At 40.4% G+C, this 21,114-nt stretch overlaps 1 protein-coding gene and 1 long non-coding RNA gene across 7 annotated transcripts in view; one reads left to right on the top strand and one right to left on the bottom strand.

The window, feature by feature from the left end:
- The window catches only part of SLC25A21 (solute carrier family 25 member 21), a 274,218-nt gene that overhangs the window by 76,204 nt on the left and 176,900 nt on the right, over positions 1-21,114 (bottom strand). For 3 of the 4 annotated variants that reach the window (XM_083509856.1, XM_083509857.1, XM_083509859.1), the window contains exon 3: positions 8,548-8,631. The exons of the other annotated variant lie outside the window; for it this stretch is intronic. In XM_083509856.1, the coding sequence (XP_083365982.1) occupies positions 8,548-8,631 (84 nt within the window). The remainder of the gene's footprint in view (positions 1-8,547; positions 8,632-21,114) is intronic. 4 annotated transcript variants of the gene reach the window in all.
- Positions 2,476-8,449, top strand: LOC310710434. 3 transcript variants are annotated; one of them, XR_014528060.1, is made up of 4 exons: positions 2,476-2,583; positions 3,231-3,314; positions 5,349-5,426; positions 7,979-8,449. It is a non-coding gene; the product is annotated as an uncharacterized lncRNA (long non-coding RNA). The 3 variants fall into 3 exon arrangements; XR_014528061.1 differs by having other exon boundaries at positions 5,120-5,426; XR_014528062.1 differs by having other exon boundaries at positions 2,479-2,583; positions 3,234-3,314; positions 5,120-5,426.

Here is a 21,114-nt window from a genome sequence, read left to right as displayed (position 1 = left end):
TTCTTGCAGTCCATGGGACTCTCAAGAGTCTTCTCCAGCACCATAATTCAAGAGCATCAATTCTTCGGCGATCAACCTTCTTTATGGTCCAGCTCTCACTTCCATACATCACTACTGGGAATACCATAACTTTATATGGACCTTTGCTGAAAGGTGGGGTAGCCATTGCTTCTACCATTCCACTCTTCCCTCCAAACCCTTTGTCCCCTCTCTCAATAGATGCTGAACAAAACAAGAGTCCTGCTTCTTCCAGTAGGTAGGAATGGGATTTTTGTGTGAATAGATCATGGGAGAACCAAGGTGAGAGAAGCCCTAGCTGGGCTCCACCAACAATTGCTGCTCCAGAGTGTTGACTGTCCCATGGATGCTTCCAACTGCCTGTCCTGACCATCAGAAAATATGTGTTTTCTCTCTCTCTTTCCAGCCGTGCGGAATCTAACATACTCTCCTAGAAGAAAAATGCTGATGCCAGAGGTAACCTTGTTTCAGAAAATTTTAAAAGTGACAATGCCTAGAAAAATCTCAGAGCTGATTAGGATACCTTTTTGATTCCAGCGCAGAGATACCAAAGACAAAAAACACACACAGTATGTTGTCAGCATAAATGAATGTGCATGCACTCAAATTTACATTTTTCTCAGCAACGTGCTGCTCCCTTGTCTTCGGAGATAAGTTTAAGGATACATCCCCAAACGTGCATGTTGTAGTGTTTTCTCATCCAGGAAAGAATGTGGTGGGTGTTACTGCGGGAGGTTCTGTGTGCATGCATGTGCTTGAATCGTCCAGCTGTGCATGAGACTGTTGGCATGGTAAAACATGACTTATGGGTCAGATATGCGCCCCCAAATTTCTTAATCCCGCTTATTAACCTTCAGTTTCTGAACCGACACAGGTGGTTCTCCCTCCCCCCTCCAAAGAAATTGTGAAAATAATAGTATATTTCCTCTAAAGATCTGTGGGCTTCAATTACTCTGCGAATAGGTTTGGCTAAAGGAAGGAAAACGATTGCTAATTTAAAAAACCTGGCAGCATTTACAATTATTTTGGAAACAAAAGTTAATGAAATTAGGCAAATGAAATGATTAACATTAAGAGAGCAAGAGAGAAGGCACATGCCACAGAACTCCCCCCTCCCCTCCGTATAATATTTTGTTAGCTCTAGGAACACATGCTGCATTTGACCAAATGTGATGTGCTATATCCTAATGATATTTTTGGCCACAGCAGAGGAGAGCCTGGGATGGGAAGGAGACAAGGAGTGTTGTCCTAGAAAATATAGCTCAGTCAGTAGAGCACGAGCCTCTTAATCTCCGGGTCATGGGTTTGAACCCCACATTGGGAAAAAAGATTTCTCCATTGCAGAGGGTTGGACTAGATGACCCTCAGGGTCCCTTCCAACTTCACAATTCTGTGATTCTATGATTTCAAAATGCCACAGGCTCACTAGAAATAGAGCCTTTGAAATAGGGTGATGTGGAAATAAAAAAGCATAAAATAAATCTGGTCTTTTTCTTTAAAAAAAATGAAAGGGGGGGAAAAAGGGAAAAAGCCAAATGAGTTCTGAAATCTCAAAGGGCTGCAAATAATGATAGTTTATATTTTATTTATGCACACGGCTTCATTTTTATGAGACAGGTCAGATGGGAAGTACTGTCAACATGGTATTTATCAGCTAGAGGAGGAGAAAAAACTGCAGCTGCATGTTCCTGGCATCTGATCAAGGCTTGATGACCACATATTTCAACATACCTTTCAATTATGAACATGGCAGAAAGACCATTTGCTACACAAAAAGAAAACCCTGCAGCTCAGAGCCATAGCCTATTAAGTTTGCTTGATTACTGTAGCTGGCGATTTCTACAATTGCCACAACAGGGTGACAAAATCAGGCCAAGATAACATATGGCTTAATGGTTATTTACAAATAATAATAATAATAATAATAATAATAATAATAATAATAATAATAATATCAGCCCAGAGCATAGGGACCCCAGCTGGCCTTCCAAATCCTATATATACCCCCTGATATTGGTTTTTAACTGTTAACTAAGTACTGCCAAGAAGAGCTTGACCATATAATCTTATGGCTGATTTTATAGAAAGGGACTTAAACTTCTAGTCCAATCTTGTGGTTGTTAGTGTCTTTCTTTAATCCTTTCCTGTCCAATATGGTTTAAAAACAAATGTGCATAATGAACATATGTAAATGATTAATGGTTGTTTCCATTCTCTTCAGGAAAGGGCTATCTTCATGCTTAACTCCATAATAAGTTATTCTGAGCCATTAAGATGGCTTCCTTCTCCAAAGCAATCATAGACCTCAAATATAAAATCCAGGAAAGCAAGAATATTAATTCCTGCACCATCTGCTCATATGGCCAGACCAAGGAATTGGGGATCATTTCCTGTGGCCACATCTTGACATACCTGCATGCACTGATGATCCTTCTGAACCAGTTGCTTGGCAGGAATTGTACCCTGAGGAAGCTTCCTTCTTTGTAGGTCTACTTTACAAATGCTCGCTAGGCAAAAATTCACTTATCCAAACACAAGGAATGGGTATCCAAACCTTGCTATAAGGTAAAAGGTAAAGGGACCCGTGACCATTAGGTCCACTCGTGACCGACTCTGGGGTTGCGGCACTCATCTCACTTTATTGGCTGAGGGAGCTGGCGTACAGCTTCCGGGTCATGTAGCCAGCATGACTAAGCCGCTTCTGGTGAACCAGAGCAGCGCAGGGAAACGCCGTTTACCTTCCCGCTGGAGCGGTACCTATTTATCTACTTGCACTTTGACGTACTTTTGAACTGCTAGGTGGGTAGGAGCAGGGACCGGAGCTTACCCCGTCACGGGGATTCGAACCACCGACCTTCTGATCAGCAAGTCCTGGGCTCTGTGGTTTAACCCACAGTGCCACCCGCGTCCCTTAAACCTTGCTATACACACCGCAAATTCAGATATTCCAACAGAGGGTGTTTAATTGATCTGCCTGTGGTTGAAGGTAGCACAACTATGAACCTTCTCTGCTGGGCTTCTGAGCTCTGTTACCCTCCTGGGTAATTTTCAGTTCTATGATCCCATTAATTAGGAACCTCTCAAAGAGACAAACCCTATGTTTAATGGTTCCTTTTACGCTATTTCAACACAACTTGTGAATGTTTATCCAACCAAAATGCTTTTATTTTTAACAACTGCTGCTTCACTTGGCTTTCTTTTCTCCTGCAAAGCAGGTGCATGCCTGGTTAATATAGCTGGTGCACGCCACATCCATGACCTTTTTGTGCCTCCGTCAAACCACCTGGAAAAACTGGGTAATGTTTTTGCATTTTAAGTGTCTGGTTAATTAGCATCCACATGCAGTAAAGTCTGGCTAAAAGGGGCTAATGTCAAAGGAAACCTATCTGCCAGTGGGGTTGGGGAAGGAAAGTCCTGTAGAGACTGGTCATGAGAGTTCTCGTTCTTTGTAGTGGTCAGAGTTTCCTGGCCTAATTGCATTTTTCTAAGAAACAAAAATGTTGATCTTTCTCTTAACTGGCTTAGAGTTGCTTTTACTTTACATTTTGTACTTGGGCACAGATAGCCAAATAAAATATCATATGCATAATAAGTCAGTTTTGAAGTGCACACCTGTGTAGAAAAGACTACTTTCCCCCTTTAAAACATGCACAAAGGTCACATGGGAAAGGATTGGAAGTACTTTAAAACAAACTCTTTATTTTTAGAGGGGTTTTTGGGCTACATTTTAAAATTTAAAAAAATAACACAATCCCTCTTACATGGCATGCAGTTTAGAACAACAGAGTATATAAATTGACAAATAAACATCAAGGAAAGAAGTAAAAGAAGCAATTTGTGCAAATATACATGTTTCTAAGCATCCTTGTACATTAGTGAAAAAGCAACTTAAGATGTTGACCCAAATCTTTTCCTGGGAAGCTGAAACAGTCTTTAGAACAGGGGTGGGAAATCTGTGGTCCTCCAGGTGTTGTTGGACTACAACTCCCATCATTCCTGACTACTTGGGGCTGATGGGAACTGGATTCAAACAACATCTAGACTCCACAGACTCCTTTAGGGGAAAAAGCTAAACCACAGAATAAGTGTTTGTTTCATATCATAAAATTTATTCTTTGTCCATTTAGTGATTAAGAAACTTCTGTGTACTTCGAATGATGCTGCCCCTAATCTGTGTTCTGTTTATTTCTTGGCCTATCTTATTTAATTGTTCAAATAACTGCCAACATTTCAAGAGGAAGTTCTGTTTTGAAGTGAGCCAATGTTACATTTTGCAACTGAAACTGAAAAAAGGCAAAGATCAGGATTTTACACTGACTGCTATAGACTTAATGCTCTATTAACATTTTTATACCTGATTAACGTAGTCAAAGGCAAGCCCACACAATTATTCCCTCTTTTAAAAACCTATGCTAAATAGATGTGAGAGTAAAAACATTATTTTAATTTATTAAAGCAAGGAACACAAACCAACAGTTCTAGGAACCAAGTCAGTGATGTTTTCAAGCCTTGGGAGAAGGAAGCCATGGAAACTCAGAGTTTGCCTTACCAAATTCTACCCTAGAAACTTCATAATCCAAACTCTGGAAGAAGAAAAGACTATGACAGAGTCTAGCAGTCAACTCCATTAACTATGAACCTCCAAATGTGGTTCATAGTGGAACTTTACTGTCCTACGTCTCTTTGACTGCTGTAGCTTATGGTGAGATTTTTGAGACAAAAATCCTCTCATGTGCCTCAGTTGTTTAAAGCAAATGCTGTTATAAAATATATAAAAGACAAGCAAATATGGCAGCCAAACATAAAATAATCTGAGGCTTATTTAAATTGTCATCACAAGTTCCCTAAAGAAGAAGGTTTAAACCAGTTTCCTAAATGCTCCCAATAAGGTTTCCAAACAGGTTTCCCTATAGCAGAAATTCCACATGTTGAAGCCATCCTTCTCCTCACAGCCTCTTAACTGACTCAATTCAAATTTCATGTTGGATTTTATGGTGGCGGTATTAACGAAAATAAACAGCCTCATGATGAGAACACAGCTTGCAACTAGTAAGGTGTAGCCTTAACTTGAATTGTTCAAAAAGCAGCGCTTATATTACAGCTCACAATGTCTCTTGAAGTAACCTTCTTTAGCAAGCATTTGAAAGAAAGCACACAAGGGCTGCCCTCTTTCCCTCGACTGAGAGCACCAAGATTTGAAAAAGAAAACAAAATTCTTCATACTTTCTTCTTGTCAACACTACGACCTGCCTGTGGCTGAGTCTCAGATTCCTAATCAGCTCTCACTCAGCCTAACACCAGTACAAAAGTTTTCACTTATTGTTTGGCAGCGGCTAAGCTCACCAAAGGGCCTGCAATGAGTAAGAAAGTGCTCACCAGAAAAAGCCGATGTCTGCTGCGTTAAAAGAGTAAGTGTTACATTCACTAATCTTTGGTGTTGACAGAGAAAAGTCTAGGAGCAGATGCTTTTCAAAAGGTTATTGTCCTCTTATTCCATACTAAGATTTAGCAAGTTATTTTTATATTGTTTTAAGAGACTGCCTGTTATTACCAATGTGGAAAAATAGCTTGCCCGAAGTCATTTTTCAAGCCAACAAATCATGGTGGTAAGAGGAATATTTCATGCCCTGGAGGTATGTTTGAAAATGATAGAGGTTATGAAACAATCTTATAAATATCTCTGAAACAAGGTGGCAATGTGGTGCACATTCAGGCCCTGATTGATGTGTGACGTGGCCTACTGTACCTGTGCAAGTGTTCATCACAATAATGTCATGTCCAAATGCCGATATGAACCTATATATGACTGGAAGTGGCTGCCGAGACCACATAACACCGCTCCTGAAAGACCTACATTGGCTCCCAGTACGTTTCCGAGCACAATTCAAAGTGTTGGTGCTGACCTTTAAAGCCCAAAACGGCCTCGGTGCAGTATACCTGAAGGAGCATCTCCACCCCCATCGTTCAGCCTGGACACTGAGGTCCAGCGCCGAGGGCCTTCTGGCGGTTCCCTCACTGCGAGAAGCGAAGTTACAGGGAACCAGGCAGAGGGCCTTCTCAGTAGTGGCACCAGCCCTGTGGAATGCCCTCCCACCAGATGTCAAGGAAATAAACAACTATCTGATTTTTATAGGAATCTGAAGGCAACCCTGTTTAGAGAAGTTTTTAATGTTTGATGTTCTATCGTGTTTTTAATATTCTGTGGGGAGCCGCTCAGCGTGGCTGGGGAAACCCAGCCAGATGGGCAGGGTATTATTATTATTATTATTATTATTATTATTATTATTATTATTATTATTACATTAACATGCCAGCATTAACAAACAAAGGAAGCTTCCTTATACCAAGTCACGCCATTGGTCCATCTAACTCAGTATTGTCTACCCTGCCTGGAAGTGTCTCTCAAGGGTTCCAGACATGAAACACTTCTAGCCCTACTTACAGGTGATGGGATCGAACCTGAGATCATCTGTTTGCAAAGCAGTTGCTTCTCACTGACCTATGTGGGCATGCCAGTGATATACAAATGCTACTTGTGTAAAAATAACACAAATAGAAAGTGCATTCATATGTTACAGGACATGCATGGAACATTTACACAGGTAAGTACTTTTCCTGTGGTCCATATCCCATATAAATTAGGTCTCAGTGTGACAAACTACTTATTTCTTTAGGAGCTGGTTAAACAACTGCAATACCAACCCCTCACAAACACACACTTTCTTGTTAAGCCTATAAACAATACAAGCAGGTTCAGATGAAACAGGAAACTCTAGTTTTCCAGTACAATAACCCAGAACAAGAAGCAGAATTCTGCGCACCCCATACTCTCTTCCATTTACATGCAAGCAGGGTGGAAATGGAAAGCATTCCACCTTTAAATGGACCAGTGTTGCCCATCATATCAGAAACTTGGGAACTGTGGTTTGTTGAATCCCCAGTTGTACAAGCCACTGTTTGAAGTAACCACTGTTCACTGAGGTTGGATGCCACATGGCTCATTTAAAATTGAAAGAAGAAGCTTTCCTTCTTTTACTTGAGGGCATGAAAGGGGAGGAGAGGGAATTGCAATGCGTGAAAGTCTAAGCTACAGTATTCTCAATAAATGGCTACTTAAACACCCACAGTGAAGGAGAGTTCACCAGCATCCTAGATCATTGGTTCCATTGTGAAACTGATCCTTCTTGCTAAAGGTTTTGTCTAATGATACCATGGTGCTTTTTCCAGTCTCAGGAAATAATGTTTTGATAGTCCAAAGGATGTGCTGCTAATCGCCTGGAAGCAGTCACTATTGCTCCTGGACATGAAGGAAAATGACTCAGAACTAAGTCTAAATGTTAGGGAACTTTTTTAAAGGGACAGGTTATTTTTTATTTTTAAGCAGACCTAATATAAATGAATTAAGGAAAACATGTCTTCTATGTAAAGTAAATGAAACAAAAATTTATCATTATCTTTCTTGCACTAAAACTCAAAAAAAAAAAAAAGTTTTTTTATGTTTCCTACCTACCATACACCAGCTTTCCCATTGTGTCAGCATTACCTCATGCACCTGTACTGCATAAAACTTGCCATTCAATAACAGTTAATGAAATAAGATCAGTTTCGTAGTTACTTAGGAAATATTCTAAACACTTCAACCCCAGTCACATAAAAACTTAGACACATGCTAAATTTGACATTCCAGGAGTTACATACTCAGCTGGTGAAGAAAAACACTAATTGACACAAAAGGGCCTAGTATTGTTTTTCCAGCATGCTGCAAATTCACAGATCACCCCACATTGACAAGAGGTTCTAGCCATTGGTGGTTTTGCCTTAGCAGAAAACACTTCAGCTTGGTCAAGTCAGGGCACCTGACCTTCCCAGATCCCCAAACACTCTTAAGCCCATTTCCTCCCCCAAAAGCTGCCTCTAAGGAAGATGATGTTCTGAAAATATTGTTTTATGTATTTTGTAGTTTGTTTGTCACAGCACTGAATGGAAGATGGCAGAATCCCCAAGCTCAGTGGAGAGATTTGGCTTCAAGCACTAGGCCTGTAGGCAGACCACCTCTGCATTACAAAATTGTCTGCAAACATGACATGAAGGCTTGCAACATGTGTGGAAATCCCTTGCAGATGACCACAATGCCTGAAGACAGGTAATATATCCACAACAGTGATCAGAGGAAGAATGACTACTGGGAGAAGTGCAGAAAGAAGAAATATCATGTGCAGCAAAACCTGACACATTCATCTCTACAGCCACAGCTGACGCTGTAACCCTCCAATGGTTTGACTTTACCCTCAAAGGTGTACTCTTCCATTGTCTTGCGAGAGGGACGGTTGCCACCATAAACTTGTTATTTATTGTTTAGATGTATATTTTGTTTATCTTGATCATAATTTTGATATTATCCGTTACTCTGAGTTTCCTTTCAGAGGTTACAAATATTACATGAAACGTAACAATGATATTAAAATAAGTTATTGTTTTAAAAACTTTTTTCAAGTAGATCATAAATAAAACAATTGTGTTTGTCCTTACCCTTCTGTCCGGAATATGGTCCTAAAGCTGTCTCCCAGGCTCTTGTATCTGGTTGGATCAGTGTTTCCTCTTTGAATTTGGAACCTATAAAAAGTAGTCCATGATAGGACAAAAGAAATAGAAGGGTTTAAAAAGACAAATTTGACTTCAAAGATTCCACCCAAACTCTTCTTCAACATTCTCATATGTAACTATTTTTTATTTACACCAGCTTTTAAACTGGCAGAGTTTTCTGAAATAACCATTATTCCCATTATGCAAAATGAACTGTGAAACCATAAATGTTTCTTGTCACTCTGATCACATGATATCCCTCTTTAAATCCCCATATGGGCTTCCTGTCCAGTCTTGGATCCAACACAAACCGATTGTCCTTACCTTCAAAGCCCCCCATAATCTTGTAGCACCCCATATCTTTCCTAGTGTTATCTATTGATAAACTGATAAATCTCTGTGTCTGTCACTCTTCCAACTCCACTACTCTCAGCCATCTAAAGGTCTTCTGCTCCCTCAGATGATTCTGCTCTTTATTCTTTGCTGTCGTATAACACTTGAAAATGCCTCACAGAATATCTATATGCTTTCTTCAAATTGCTTTAAAAGACCCACCTTTTCCATGAAGCCTTTGGCATAATGCCCTAATGAGAGTCTAATCAACTCTGGTAATGCCTCTCACTTGTCTGGATGGAGGACTGAGAGTGGTGTGTGTGTGTTTAGAAATTAGCCTATGGGGAGCGGGTGGCACTGTGGTCTAAACCATTGAGCATCTTGGGCTTGCTGATCAGAAGGTTGGCGGTTCGAATCCACACAACGGGGTGAGCTCCCATTGCTCTGTCCCACTTTCTGCCAACATAGCAGTTTGAAAGCACACCAGTGCAAGTAGACAAATAGGTAATGCTCTGGTGGGAAGGTAAACGGCGTTTCTGTGCACTCTGGTTTCCATCACGGTGTTCCGTTGCGCCAGAAGTGGTTTAGTCATGCTGGCCACATGACCCAGAAAGATGTCTATGGACAAACGCTGGCTCCCTCAGCCTGAAGCAAGATGAGCACCGCAATCCCATAGTAGCATTTGTCTGGACTTAACTGTCCAGGGGTCCTTTACCTTTAACCTTAGAAATTAGCCTACTCTACAAAGGTTAAATTTATGTTTCTTGCTCTGCCCAATTTTGCCTCTGGCCCCACTAATCAGTGGAATGTGGACCACAGAAGGTTGCTCTATGAAACCCTTGAACTGAAACAGGCCCCCTACACTCCCCATGGTGATGTGTACTTTACTTCCTTCAACATTTGGAAAGCCAGCCCTGTTACATTTGGGATCCCTCCTGTGCTTTCTGCTGAGTGGGCTTCTGCCCCCAAGTCCTACGCTGAAGGCACCACTGTACTCTCTTCATATAACTGTCAGCTGCTGGTAGTGCGTGAGGCGGGTAATATACAGCTTGATGAGTTTTCCCAAGTTTAAGCTGCTACTCAACTCAATGAACATGGGATTTGCTTCAGCAACCTATTATCTTTCAATTCTACCACATTAAGGTTCATTGATCTCCATTATTTCTACCCATGTGTAGATTACATTTATCTCCATAGCATAATCTAAAGTACACACCAATCTGCACACAGAGACTATCTTGTTCTCTTCTGTGTTAGGGAAAGGTCTGCAAGCAGTGCTGCCGTATTTTACTTGACGCTTCCAGAGTGTGAGAAGATAACATAACAATTCCATTAGGAATTTGCAAAAGACTGGAACATTTTAAGGAACTCTTTCTCAACATCTGTGATGAAAATTGATTTTTAATAGTGTTTAATTTATTCTTTAGTCATAGGTAGTTTTTTTCAAAGAAAAAATTAATGGCCACGAATGAGGAAACATTAGGTAATTAAAAGTACGGTACCATACAGTACATTTCAACAGGTGAGATTTGCAGTGCAAACTTCTGCAAGTCTACTCAGAAGAAAGCCCCACAGAACTCAATGGGACTTACTTCAAGGTAAATATGTATAGAACAGGAGCCCTACTGAAAGTAATGGGCCTTAAAGGTACATAATTTGGGCTGGATGGTGTCTACTGTTTCCAAAGTAGTTGTTTTAATGTGACCATTTTCCAAGCTCCGAGAGAGAAATTTCCTGATGATGTAATGAAAATACATTGGGCAATTATGAAAGGAAGTCCACACCTCTTTTGAGTGCACTTATGTTGGGGCCATTCTATAGTCCCAATAAAAGTAGTTCTGGCACATTCGAAATGGTTGTCTGGGGTAACTTCTTTTATTAGCCCAAAAAACCCAACTGTTGCCAAGTTGGCAGAGCAGCAAGCACTCTTCAACAGCTTTACACTCCAGTAAGAACCGGTGCATAACTTTTCTTGTTTCAAAGAGCCCTTGGGAAGGTTAAGTCTCACATCTTCCAGTGGCATTAGATAAAGTTCAATAAATAACAGAAGGCCAAATAATTGGTGCATTTTTAAATTGGGTGACAGAAAAGCGCACCTGGCGGGAATCTCTACCATGTAGTATTAAAATATGTATGTATTAATTTGTCAGTTTAATGATAGCTTACATCATTAAAAGGAATGCACATTGCATTGTGTATAGATGAAGCTTTTTTGAAAGCTTAATTATCTTATAAAAGAAAGCAGGCGAGCAGTTCACTGCTTAAATTTCCGGGTGATGCAAACATTCTTTAAAATTTATCCAAAAGAAGTTGCAGGACAAAAAAAAGGCAGAAATCTAGATAACTTGGTTGAGATGCCCAGCACAGATGTGTGAAAAGAGGTTGACTCTGGCTGTCAACACAAACTATTTACAGGTGTTCAGTACAGTGGTACCTCTGGTTACGTACTTAATTCGTTCCGGAGGTCTGTTCTTAACCTGAAACTGTTCTTAACCTGAAGCACCACTTTAGCTAATGGGGCCTCCCACTGCTGCCACCGCACGATTTCTGTTCTGATCCTGAAGCAAAGTTCTTAACCTGAAGTACTATTTCTGGGTTAGCGGAGTCTGTAACCTGAAGCATATGTAACCTGAAGCGTATGTAACCTGAGGTACCACTGTATTCATGTGCTGTTCAGTATTAGGGGCACAACAAGCTTTAACCCAAGCCCTGTGCCTTCTTGAATGTCTGTAGATGACAAACCACATGCGTGTGAGGAGGGCCTTCTGCAAATTTTTAAATGAATGCACATAGGCCAGGATGGAGCTTGTATCTTATGTGCATAGGATAGAGCAAAAATACTCCAGGCACGCCCTTTTGAATGTTATAGAAGGGCCCTACACGCATGCACTCTTTTGGAGCCTCGACAGACTTTTGGATAAATGTGCCTAGAATGAGTGGAGCTTGCTGCCATCCCACCACACATAGTATCCATGGAAACCAAATGTCTGAAAAGGATTGTAGTTGCTCTCAAATATCCCTCAGGAGCCTTGTCTACACACAAACAATTAAATGTTGATAGAGCTCAGTTGATAGAGCATGAGAGTCTTAATCTCAGGGTCATGGGGTTCAGCCTCATGTTGGGCAAAAAGGTTCCTGTATTGCAGGATGAAGGATTAGATGACCCTCATGGTTGCTTCCAGCTCTATGAGTCTGTGATTTCACACTGCAGGTGGGAGATGCCATTTTTTAACGTTTCCATTTGCTAAAATCTTCCTGCGTGTATAGTAGTAGCAGTAGTAATTTATTATTTATACCCTGTCACTTTGGGCAGCTCCCAATAGAATATTAAAAACACGATAAAACATCAAACATTAAAATCTTCCCTGTACAGGGCTGCCTTCAGATGCCTTCTAAAAGTGAGGTAATTGACATCTGATGGAAGGGTTTCCACAGAGTGGACGCCACTACCAAGAAGACCCTCTGCCTGGTTCCTGAAGGAATTGCCAGAAGGCCCTCAGAGCTGATTCAGGGTCCAGACTGAACGATGGGGGTGGGGATGCTCATTCAGGTAAACAGGGCCAAGGCCATTTAGGGCTTTAAAGGTCAGCTCCAACACTTTGAATTGTGTTCGGAAACGTATTGGGAGCCAATGTAGGTCTTTCAAGACCAGTGTTATATGGTCTCGGCGGCCGCTCCCAGTCACCAGTCTAACTGCCACATTCTGGATTAGTTGTAGTTTCCAGGTCACCTTCAAAGGTAGCCCCATGTAGAGCACATTGCAGTAGCCTAAGCGGGAGATAACCAGAGCATGCACTACTCTGGCAAGACAGTTTGCAGGCAGGTAGGGTCTCAGCCTGCGTACCAGATGGAGCTGGTAGACAGCTGTCCTGGACACATAATTGACCTGTGCCTCCATGGACAGCTGTGAATCTAAAATGACTCCCAGGCTGCGCACCTTAAGGGGCACAGTTACCCCATTCAGGACCAGGGAGTCCCCCATGCCTATCCACCCCCCAAAAAACACACAGGGATTCTCTATATTCTAGCATATCCTGTTCTTTTATGCTGCAATGTGTTGTTTTTTTTGCTTTTTAGTGTAGGAAGCATTCATAAATATGAGTCCACACCTGAAGTCTGAAATGGTAACATATTTTCTACCACCTCTGGACTCTACCACCTACCTCATCTTGCTGTAGACTAGGTTTAGTCTACACTGAGATGAAGCAGAAGGAGAGATGGCAAGATTAAAAGAAGAGTTTTATTGTGCAGGGAAGGCTAGTAATTGTGGCTAGGATATAGAAAGGGCTCTTTCTCTGGTAGTCTCAGTGATGTTATCCTTCTTTGTTATCACACATCTTCATCAAAAGTAGCTCTTTCCATGAAGAATTCTACTGCAGATAGTGTAGTTCAAGAGTCTACTCGTCCTAATAGTCATAACTGCACAGCAAAATAATTAATAAGAGCACAGCAAAGTAAACATTAAGCACTTAAGTGCCTTTGATCTAACTTCCCCATTGGCATCAGTAAGAATTGTACTTCACTTTGATTGGCTCCTTTCTTCCCTAAGTATTTAATAATCTGGATCAATTCAATGAAGGAAGGAAGGAAACAAGTAAATGTGCAAAATATGCTTTATGGTTCATAAGAGACAAGATCTGCACATTGTTAAATGAGTTATTAGTAGCAAGTTGCATACAGAAGAACATTCCTCTCCTTAGGTATTTTGGATTTGTTCTTTTTGTAGTAAATCAGTTTTATAGTTTTAATAGCAACCCTAAACTACATGCCAATTAGGAGCTGTAATCTAGTTCTGTGAATAGAGGTCTTTGATATGAAGTTGCCAGGCTCAATAAAATCAGGCGTAACTTGTTAATGAAGTAGTTAATTGATTGCCAGTACTTGTTATAAAAAAGCTCATGTATGAACTCAAGAATTGGTTTTACCAGAGGCAAATGAAGATGTGCAGGAGGCAGACAGAAGGAGCAATGCTGATTTAACGAAATAATCCAGTTCAAAAAGTGTTTTCACTGGAGTCAATGTTGAAAGACTAGGCACGACCCGAATATAAAAAATAACCGTAAGATAAAAACTGATTAATGTTTTATAACTTTATGCTTTATGAACAATCTGCAGTCTACTGAGGTTAGACTTCCTTAGAGCCAGTGTGGTGTAGTGGTTGAGAGCAGTAGTCTTGCAATCTGGGGAACCGGGTTCGTGTCTCCGCTCCTCCACATGCAGCTGCTGGGTGACCTTGGGCCAGTCACACTTCCTTGAAGTCTCTCAGCCCCACTCACCTCACAGAGTGTTTGTTGTGGGGGAGGAAGGGAAAGGAGAATGTTAGCCGCTTTGAGACTCCTTAAAGGGAGTGAAAGGCGGGATATCAAATCCAAACTCTTCTTCCAAACTCTTCTTCTTCCTTGCCAAATTAATAGCCAATCAGACTGAAGTACTTTTAAGTACCCAGGCACCATAAATGTAGGAAGGTAATGGCTTGGTGGATAGAAGGGTGCTGATTCTTCAACATCAACTTTGTTGGACTGGTCATGTTGTGCGGATGCCTGATTATTGTCTTCCAAAGCAACTACTCTATTCCACACTTAAAAATGGAAAGTGTAATGCTGGTGGTCAACAAAAGAGGTTTAAAGACTCTCTCAAGGCAAATCTAAAAATATATAGTATAAACACCTACAACTGGGAAACACTGACCTGAGAGTGCTCCAATTGGAGAACAGCCTTTACCAAAGCTGTCATGGGCTTTGAAGACGCTTGAACTCAGGACGAAAGGGAGAAATGTGCTAAGAGGAAGGCATGCTTGGCAAACCCTCACTGTGAGCAACTCCCACCTGGAAAAACCTATGCCCCCACTGTAGACGGACGTGTGGATCCAGAACTAGCCTCCACAGTCACTTACAGACTCACTATTAAAACCGTTTACAGATAGGTAGCCGTGTTGGTCTGCCATAGTCAAAATAAAAAAATTCCTTCCAGTAGCACCTTTAAGACCAACTAAGTTAGTTCTTGGTATGAGCTTTTGTGTGCATGCACACTTCTTCAGATACACTGAAACAGAAGTTGCCAGATCCTTCTATATAGTGAGCACCTTTAAGACCAACTAAGTTAGTTCCCCACCTTCTCACTATATAGAAGGATCTGGCAGCTTCTGTTTCAGTGTATCTGAAGAAGTGTGCATGCACACGAAAGCTCATACCAAGAACTAACTTAGTTGGTCTTAAAGGTGCTACTGGAATTTTTTTATTAAAACCGTGTTCATGGAACACAATCTTACTCGGCTATGAGTGATTACAGAAGAAGAAGAAGAAGAAGAAGAAGAAGAAGAAGAAGAAGGAGGAGGAGGAGGAGGAGGAGGAGGAGGAGATTAAGCCACACTCCCGCCAGCATGAAGAAATGGCCAGTTGAGTATATTGTGATTGATTAACTGAGGACAAATGGTAACCTGAAATTAAAATTGAAACTAAAAGTTTTGCTCAGATAAAGCAGGGGTGGGAAACCTTTCTCAGTCTGAGAAGCACATTTCCCGCCAGGGCCACATGCCAGGGGTGGGTCAGAGTCAAAAATGGATGGGGCAAAGAAGATACAACTGTGGACAGTAGTCTAGTTTCAGCACACAACTTACTCTCTCGTCCATCCAAACAAGCAAGAGGTCTTACCAGAATTCAAGGACACATTCCAGCCAGTCAAAAGCATTCCAGGAGAGCATGAAGCAGGGCTGGTGAGTGGGGTGGCCTGGGGAGGGTGTGTGTGGCTGGGGACAGTCCTGATGGCCAAACAGAGAAGCCTTAAGGAGCCATAGCCATGATATAGATGTTGTAGTCCTATTTATTATACTTCTTGTTTTGGCTTGGAAAAAACAAGAAACCTGAACTGGAAGCACAGAAGCTTCTGTTTGGTGATCGCATCCTGTCTTGACCTTTAGCTTAAGGATACTCTTCATCAGGGGCCAGCAAACTTTTTCAGCAGGGGCAGGTCCACTTTCCCTCAGACCTTGTGGGGGGCTGGACTATATTTTGAAAAAAAATAAATTAACGAATTCCTATGCCCCACAAATAACCCAGAGATGCATTTTAAATAAAAGGACACATTCTACTCATGTAAAAACACGCTGATTCCCAGACAGTCCGTGGGCCGAATTTAGAAGGCGATTGGGCCGGATCCGGCCCCCAGGCCTTAGTTTGCCTACCCATGCTCTTCATTAACGCTGTCAGACCACCTCGGCCCTCAATTCTAGCACATATGAAAGTCTTGCAAGGAAAATGCAAAGGAAGAACATAAGTCGTCTTCACCGGGTGCTGGAACAACGGCAACTGCCCTGCTTTAGCCCTCTGCAACTGTGCTAAAGATGAATCAAGCAAAGTAAAGAGAAGAGGAGCAGAATATTTGATTTTCCTGTTTGAGTGCCCTCCCCTTTTTTATTCTCAGGATCCCAGCCTTAGCGATGGAATTTTATTTATTTGCCAAATAAAATAGATAAATCACTGCTGCCTTCCACATAAAAGGCTGAGTCCCCAGCATTTCCAGGTAGGACGGGGACAGACCTCTGTCTGGAACCCTGGAAAGCTGTTGTCACTCAGTGCAGACAATACTGAACTAGATGGACCTGACTTGTTATAGGGCAGAGAAAGCCAGAGCACAAAATAACTCATATCCTTAAAATCCTTTATTATTTCATTCTTATTTAATTTGATTGTTCATGACACAGGGAGTTGGTATCTACATGTTTTCTGGTATTGTTCTTACCTTCAGACCCTGAGATAGGAAGGGCTTTGAATTAGAAAGGGCTACATTCTAGAAACCCCCCAAAGTGCTGTTCCTAAAAGCAGAACCGATTTCAAAATGAATATTCCAAGGCTGCATACTTACTGATTCACATGGTTACATTCAAACATAACAGGGCTATATTTTAAGCTGTCACATTTAATTAGGGCATTTACTCTAATGCTTTTTGTTCACAATTTGGATATTTGCTACTATACATATTGCATTTGTCATTACTTATGCTTAGATTTCATTAGGGGCTTAGTTATTACCGAATGAACACTGATAAGTTATTCCACCATCTGGAACAGAACGTGCAGGTTGTTTATATTACTTACCAAGGATAATAAGTAAATTGAGAGTATAATTCTGCAGTTTATTTGAAGGGTAAATCTTTCAAATCACATAAACTGTTGAAAATATGGACATTAGAATTCAAAACAAATACCTAATTATTTTAAGCCAGAGGTATAAATTTTGCCAATACGGGGCTTTATATTTTAACTATTGTAATACTGCAATGATATTTTAAGTATAAGCATAAGACAGAGAATAGTAGAGCAGTGCAGAAACAGGAAATTATCTTCTTTTCCATAGATCTTTCAATAACTTCACTCTCTAATTGACCTCTGCCACACTTCATTACTCTGGATATGCTATATTATATTCTTAATTCTGCTTCTGTCTAACCATTGGATAAAACTGGATTAAAAAGTACAATCCCAACATTAATTAAAATTAAAATGAGCATGTCATTTATGAGCAAGTGCACCTCCTCTTAAAAACAAAAAGATTAAAGGATGGGAAATGTTTTGAGAACTAAAAGTGATGTAGTTATTCATACAAATTTTTCATTCATACAGCACAGCTACCTTCTTATGGAGTCAAATGTGCAGAGATAGTATGTGGTAAGCGCTTTCTGTATCAGACTCTTTCTGTATCAGACTGAAAATTCGGATTAGGACATAGTTGAATGATCTCCTGGGTGAAGGGCCTTCAGAGTGAAGGGCCATCATCCAGAAACTATAGTAACTCATACTCTATCTGTGTTTGAATGAAACCACTTCAGATAAGATGGAAGCACTTGCAGGCCTCAATAGCCTTCCATTTGGCAGTTTAGCTAAACCACAGTTTACTGGAAAATAATGAGCTAAAACAAGCCACAGCAAACCTTGGACTTGCACATCTCCTTGCTTGTGGCTGCAAGGAGCTCAGAAACTTTCCCTTCTGTCTTTGCTGACAAATCATTGTAAATGTTAACCAGGCTTTGTAAACTTGGAACCTTAAACATACTTACTAGGGAGTAAGCCCCATTGAACATGGTGTGGCTTAATTCTGAGCAAACATGCATAGGATTACCCTGTAAACATATGAAAAATAAATACACTGACCACTCACAAAGCAGTGTTGATGAGTAAGCAAACATCCTGACATTTGTCATGATGAAATGGTAGGGGAATCATGAAATAATTTTCTCTTTGAATTAATCTGGTTTTCCACAACATTTAGTAAAGTAAGTCAAAGCTACAGGAGTTTTCCAAAGACAGAACTAAGAACTGTGTCTGAAATAATTAAAAGACACTTAGAATACTTGGCAAAGCCAGAGATACATAAATTAAACCTGCCTGGGAGCAGGTTTAACTTGTCCATGGAACAGTTGCATGGAGATCTGCTACAGTAATTACACTAATGGTTAACAAAAATAACTAATTATAGCTGTCTCACTGGTGCATGACACACAAATAGTTTAACGCCTCTCCGACAGACTCACAGCATAGTGCAGTTCAAGCCATAAATATTGTTGATAATCTAATTTGCAAGTAGCATTTTTCAGAACTAAGTCATCCACTTTAGTGAACATTACCACAGTTTTACTCCAAATTAAAGATGTCAGTCAAGCTGTAAGGCTTTTATAGAAGCATTTTATTTTAATGAGAAAATGAGAACATTGTTCAGCATTCAGTCAATTTGGCTTGGTCTTATTACAAGCTTGGATCTGCCACACTCTAACTCCAGTGGTGTGGATGGTGCAGAATTAGGCCCTGGAATAATGTTCCCTTATAATGTCTGGCCTCCAACTGGCCCTCAATTTAATTCCCCCTTTTCACTCCCTGCTCCCAAAGTTGAGCTGAAAGTCTGGGGTGTAGAATTTTTGGCTCAGCCTCAGGTCTACCCAACCCTTTGACTGTCTGTCACACAAACAAAGAAAATAAGGGTAAATAGCTTCAACTTTCATTCCATTAAAAGAGGTAATTCACCCATGATGTCTTCATATATGTTATGTGAAGTGATTATAACAGTGAGACAGCTACAGTCCTAAATGGATGGCCATACTTCTCAATAACTTGTAGCATTTCCTGATTTCAGGGCGGACTCACTCTATTCAAGGAGTTGAGTATGTTTAACCTGGATAAGATGAGACTGAGAGAAGATATGATGGCCATATTCAAATATCTTGAGGGCTGTCACAGTCACATGGAAGATGGAGCAAACTTCTTTTCTCCTGCTCCAGAGGCTAGGCCCCAAACAAATGGATTCGACTTACAAGAAAGGAGATTCTGACTAAACACCAGGAAGAACTTTCTGACAGTAAGAGCCGTTCAACAGTGAAATGGACACCACCATCTCCTTCCTTGGAGGTTGTTAAGCAGAGGGTGGATTGCTATCTGTCAGGGATTGCAGGGGGTTTAACTAGATGACGCTCAGGATCCCTTCCAACTCTGGAATTCTATGGTTAAGATTCAGTATCTCCTTGAAAGCAGAAAGTATTAAAATGGGCCCTATCCCCCTTTTAAATTTTAGATTTGCCTAAGGGCAAGGAGATGCACTCTGGCCCTCACTGAACAGAGGCCAGCTTCCAAATGAAGAATAGAAGACTCAGTTGCCTTGGAGAGCTCAAAAATAACACAAATATATTTATTCTGGGATATTTCCAGATTCATCTTTTGAAGAGATCTCCATATTTGTGTGCTATAACAGAATTGTGGGATGACTTTGGCTTCATAAATTCTTAGGGCTGAAGGAATTTGTCTACCTCATTTATTCCAATAGAACCTTGATAGAGAGTTCACTGTATTAATAGTCAATTTATTTGTATTCATGAAGTGCTTATACCCGTTCCCAGTTGAAGTAAAACATAAACCTAGATATTAAAAGGATTTCACCTTCTCAACGGGTTGCCCATCAATTTGCCACTTGTGTTTTTAAACCTATCAGCAAAAGCCAAAACGTTTATCTTTTCATAATTAGTTTTTTCTTGCACTAACAATTGATTAACAGATTTCAAAAGTCTTCTTAACCCTTGTTGAATTTGAGACAATACAATAGTGTCATCGGCAAATGTAAGTAAAGTAACTTTCTTGGATCCCAATTTAGGGGATACATAATTATCATTGTTATTTATATCAGCTATTAAAGAATGAATGTAAAATATATACTGCCTTGGGTTCCATGATGGAAGAAAGGCAGAATATAACTGTAAATAAATAAAAATGATGCAGAATATTATTTCCTAATCCTGGATATGAGAACCCATCACAGTCATCACATATAATTATTGGACCCTAAAATTCATTCACTGTCCATACAGAAAACATCTCTTTTCTCATCATCACAAATGTTTTATGCCCCAGAGGAAGAACCCGAGTACATTTTCCACATATGGTTCAGGGAAGATCATGGTTTTTCTTTACTACTGGCTAGTTGCTAGCCATCATGTCATCACTGCATTAAATTGTCAAATGAAGTTATCAGACTGCAATATCATTAGCATGTGCCCAAATCTACATTGCAAACAGTGTACATCATTCTTTCACAACAGAGAACAAGATACAAAGCTCAAGATACAAAGTTCATTCATAGTAACCATATCAAATCAGTCAAAATAAAAAAATTCCTTCCAGTAGCACCTTAAAGACCAACTAAGTATGAGCTTTCGTGTGCATGCACACTTCTTCAGATACCTGAATGCAATATTCAGAAGAAGTGTGCATGCACATGAAAGCTCATACCAAGAACTAACTTAGTTGGTCTTTAAGGTGCTATTGGAAGGAATTTTTTTATTTTGACTATGGCAGACCAACACGGCTACCTATCTGTAACCATATCAAATCAGGGATACTAAACAAGCCCTAACACTGAATTCCATTTTACCTATTAATTACCATGCATAAAAGGCTCCAGGCTGCACACTGGTGCAATTGCTCTGCAGCCTGTGGAATTTCACTGAAAGGTCTTTACAAAAAAAGAGCTAGGTAGTTCCACAGAATTGTTTTACGAGGTTTTGATTTCCCCTATGTTATAGCACCTTTCTTTCTGACTAGTAAAGCAGGGGGATGCCTGCTACTCTGTCGGTTTGTAGAAAACTTGTTAAAGGTTTTTATTTATTTATATTATTACTCTTTTTTAAAAAATATATAATTTCCA

Source organism: Podarcis liolepis, assembly GCF_965112155.1.
Source record: "Podarcis liolepis genome assembly, chromosome: 1".
In the NCBI taxonomy this organism is placed as follows: Eukaryota; Metazoa; Chordata; class Lepidosauria; order Squamata; family Lacertidae; genus Podarcis; species Podarcis liolepis.
This window is presented reverse-complemented; position numbering and strand designations above follow the sequence as displayed.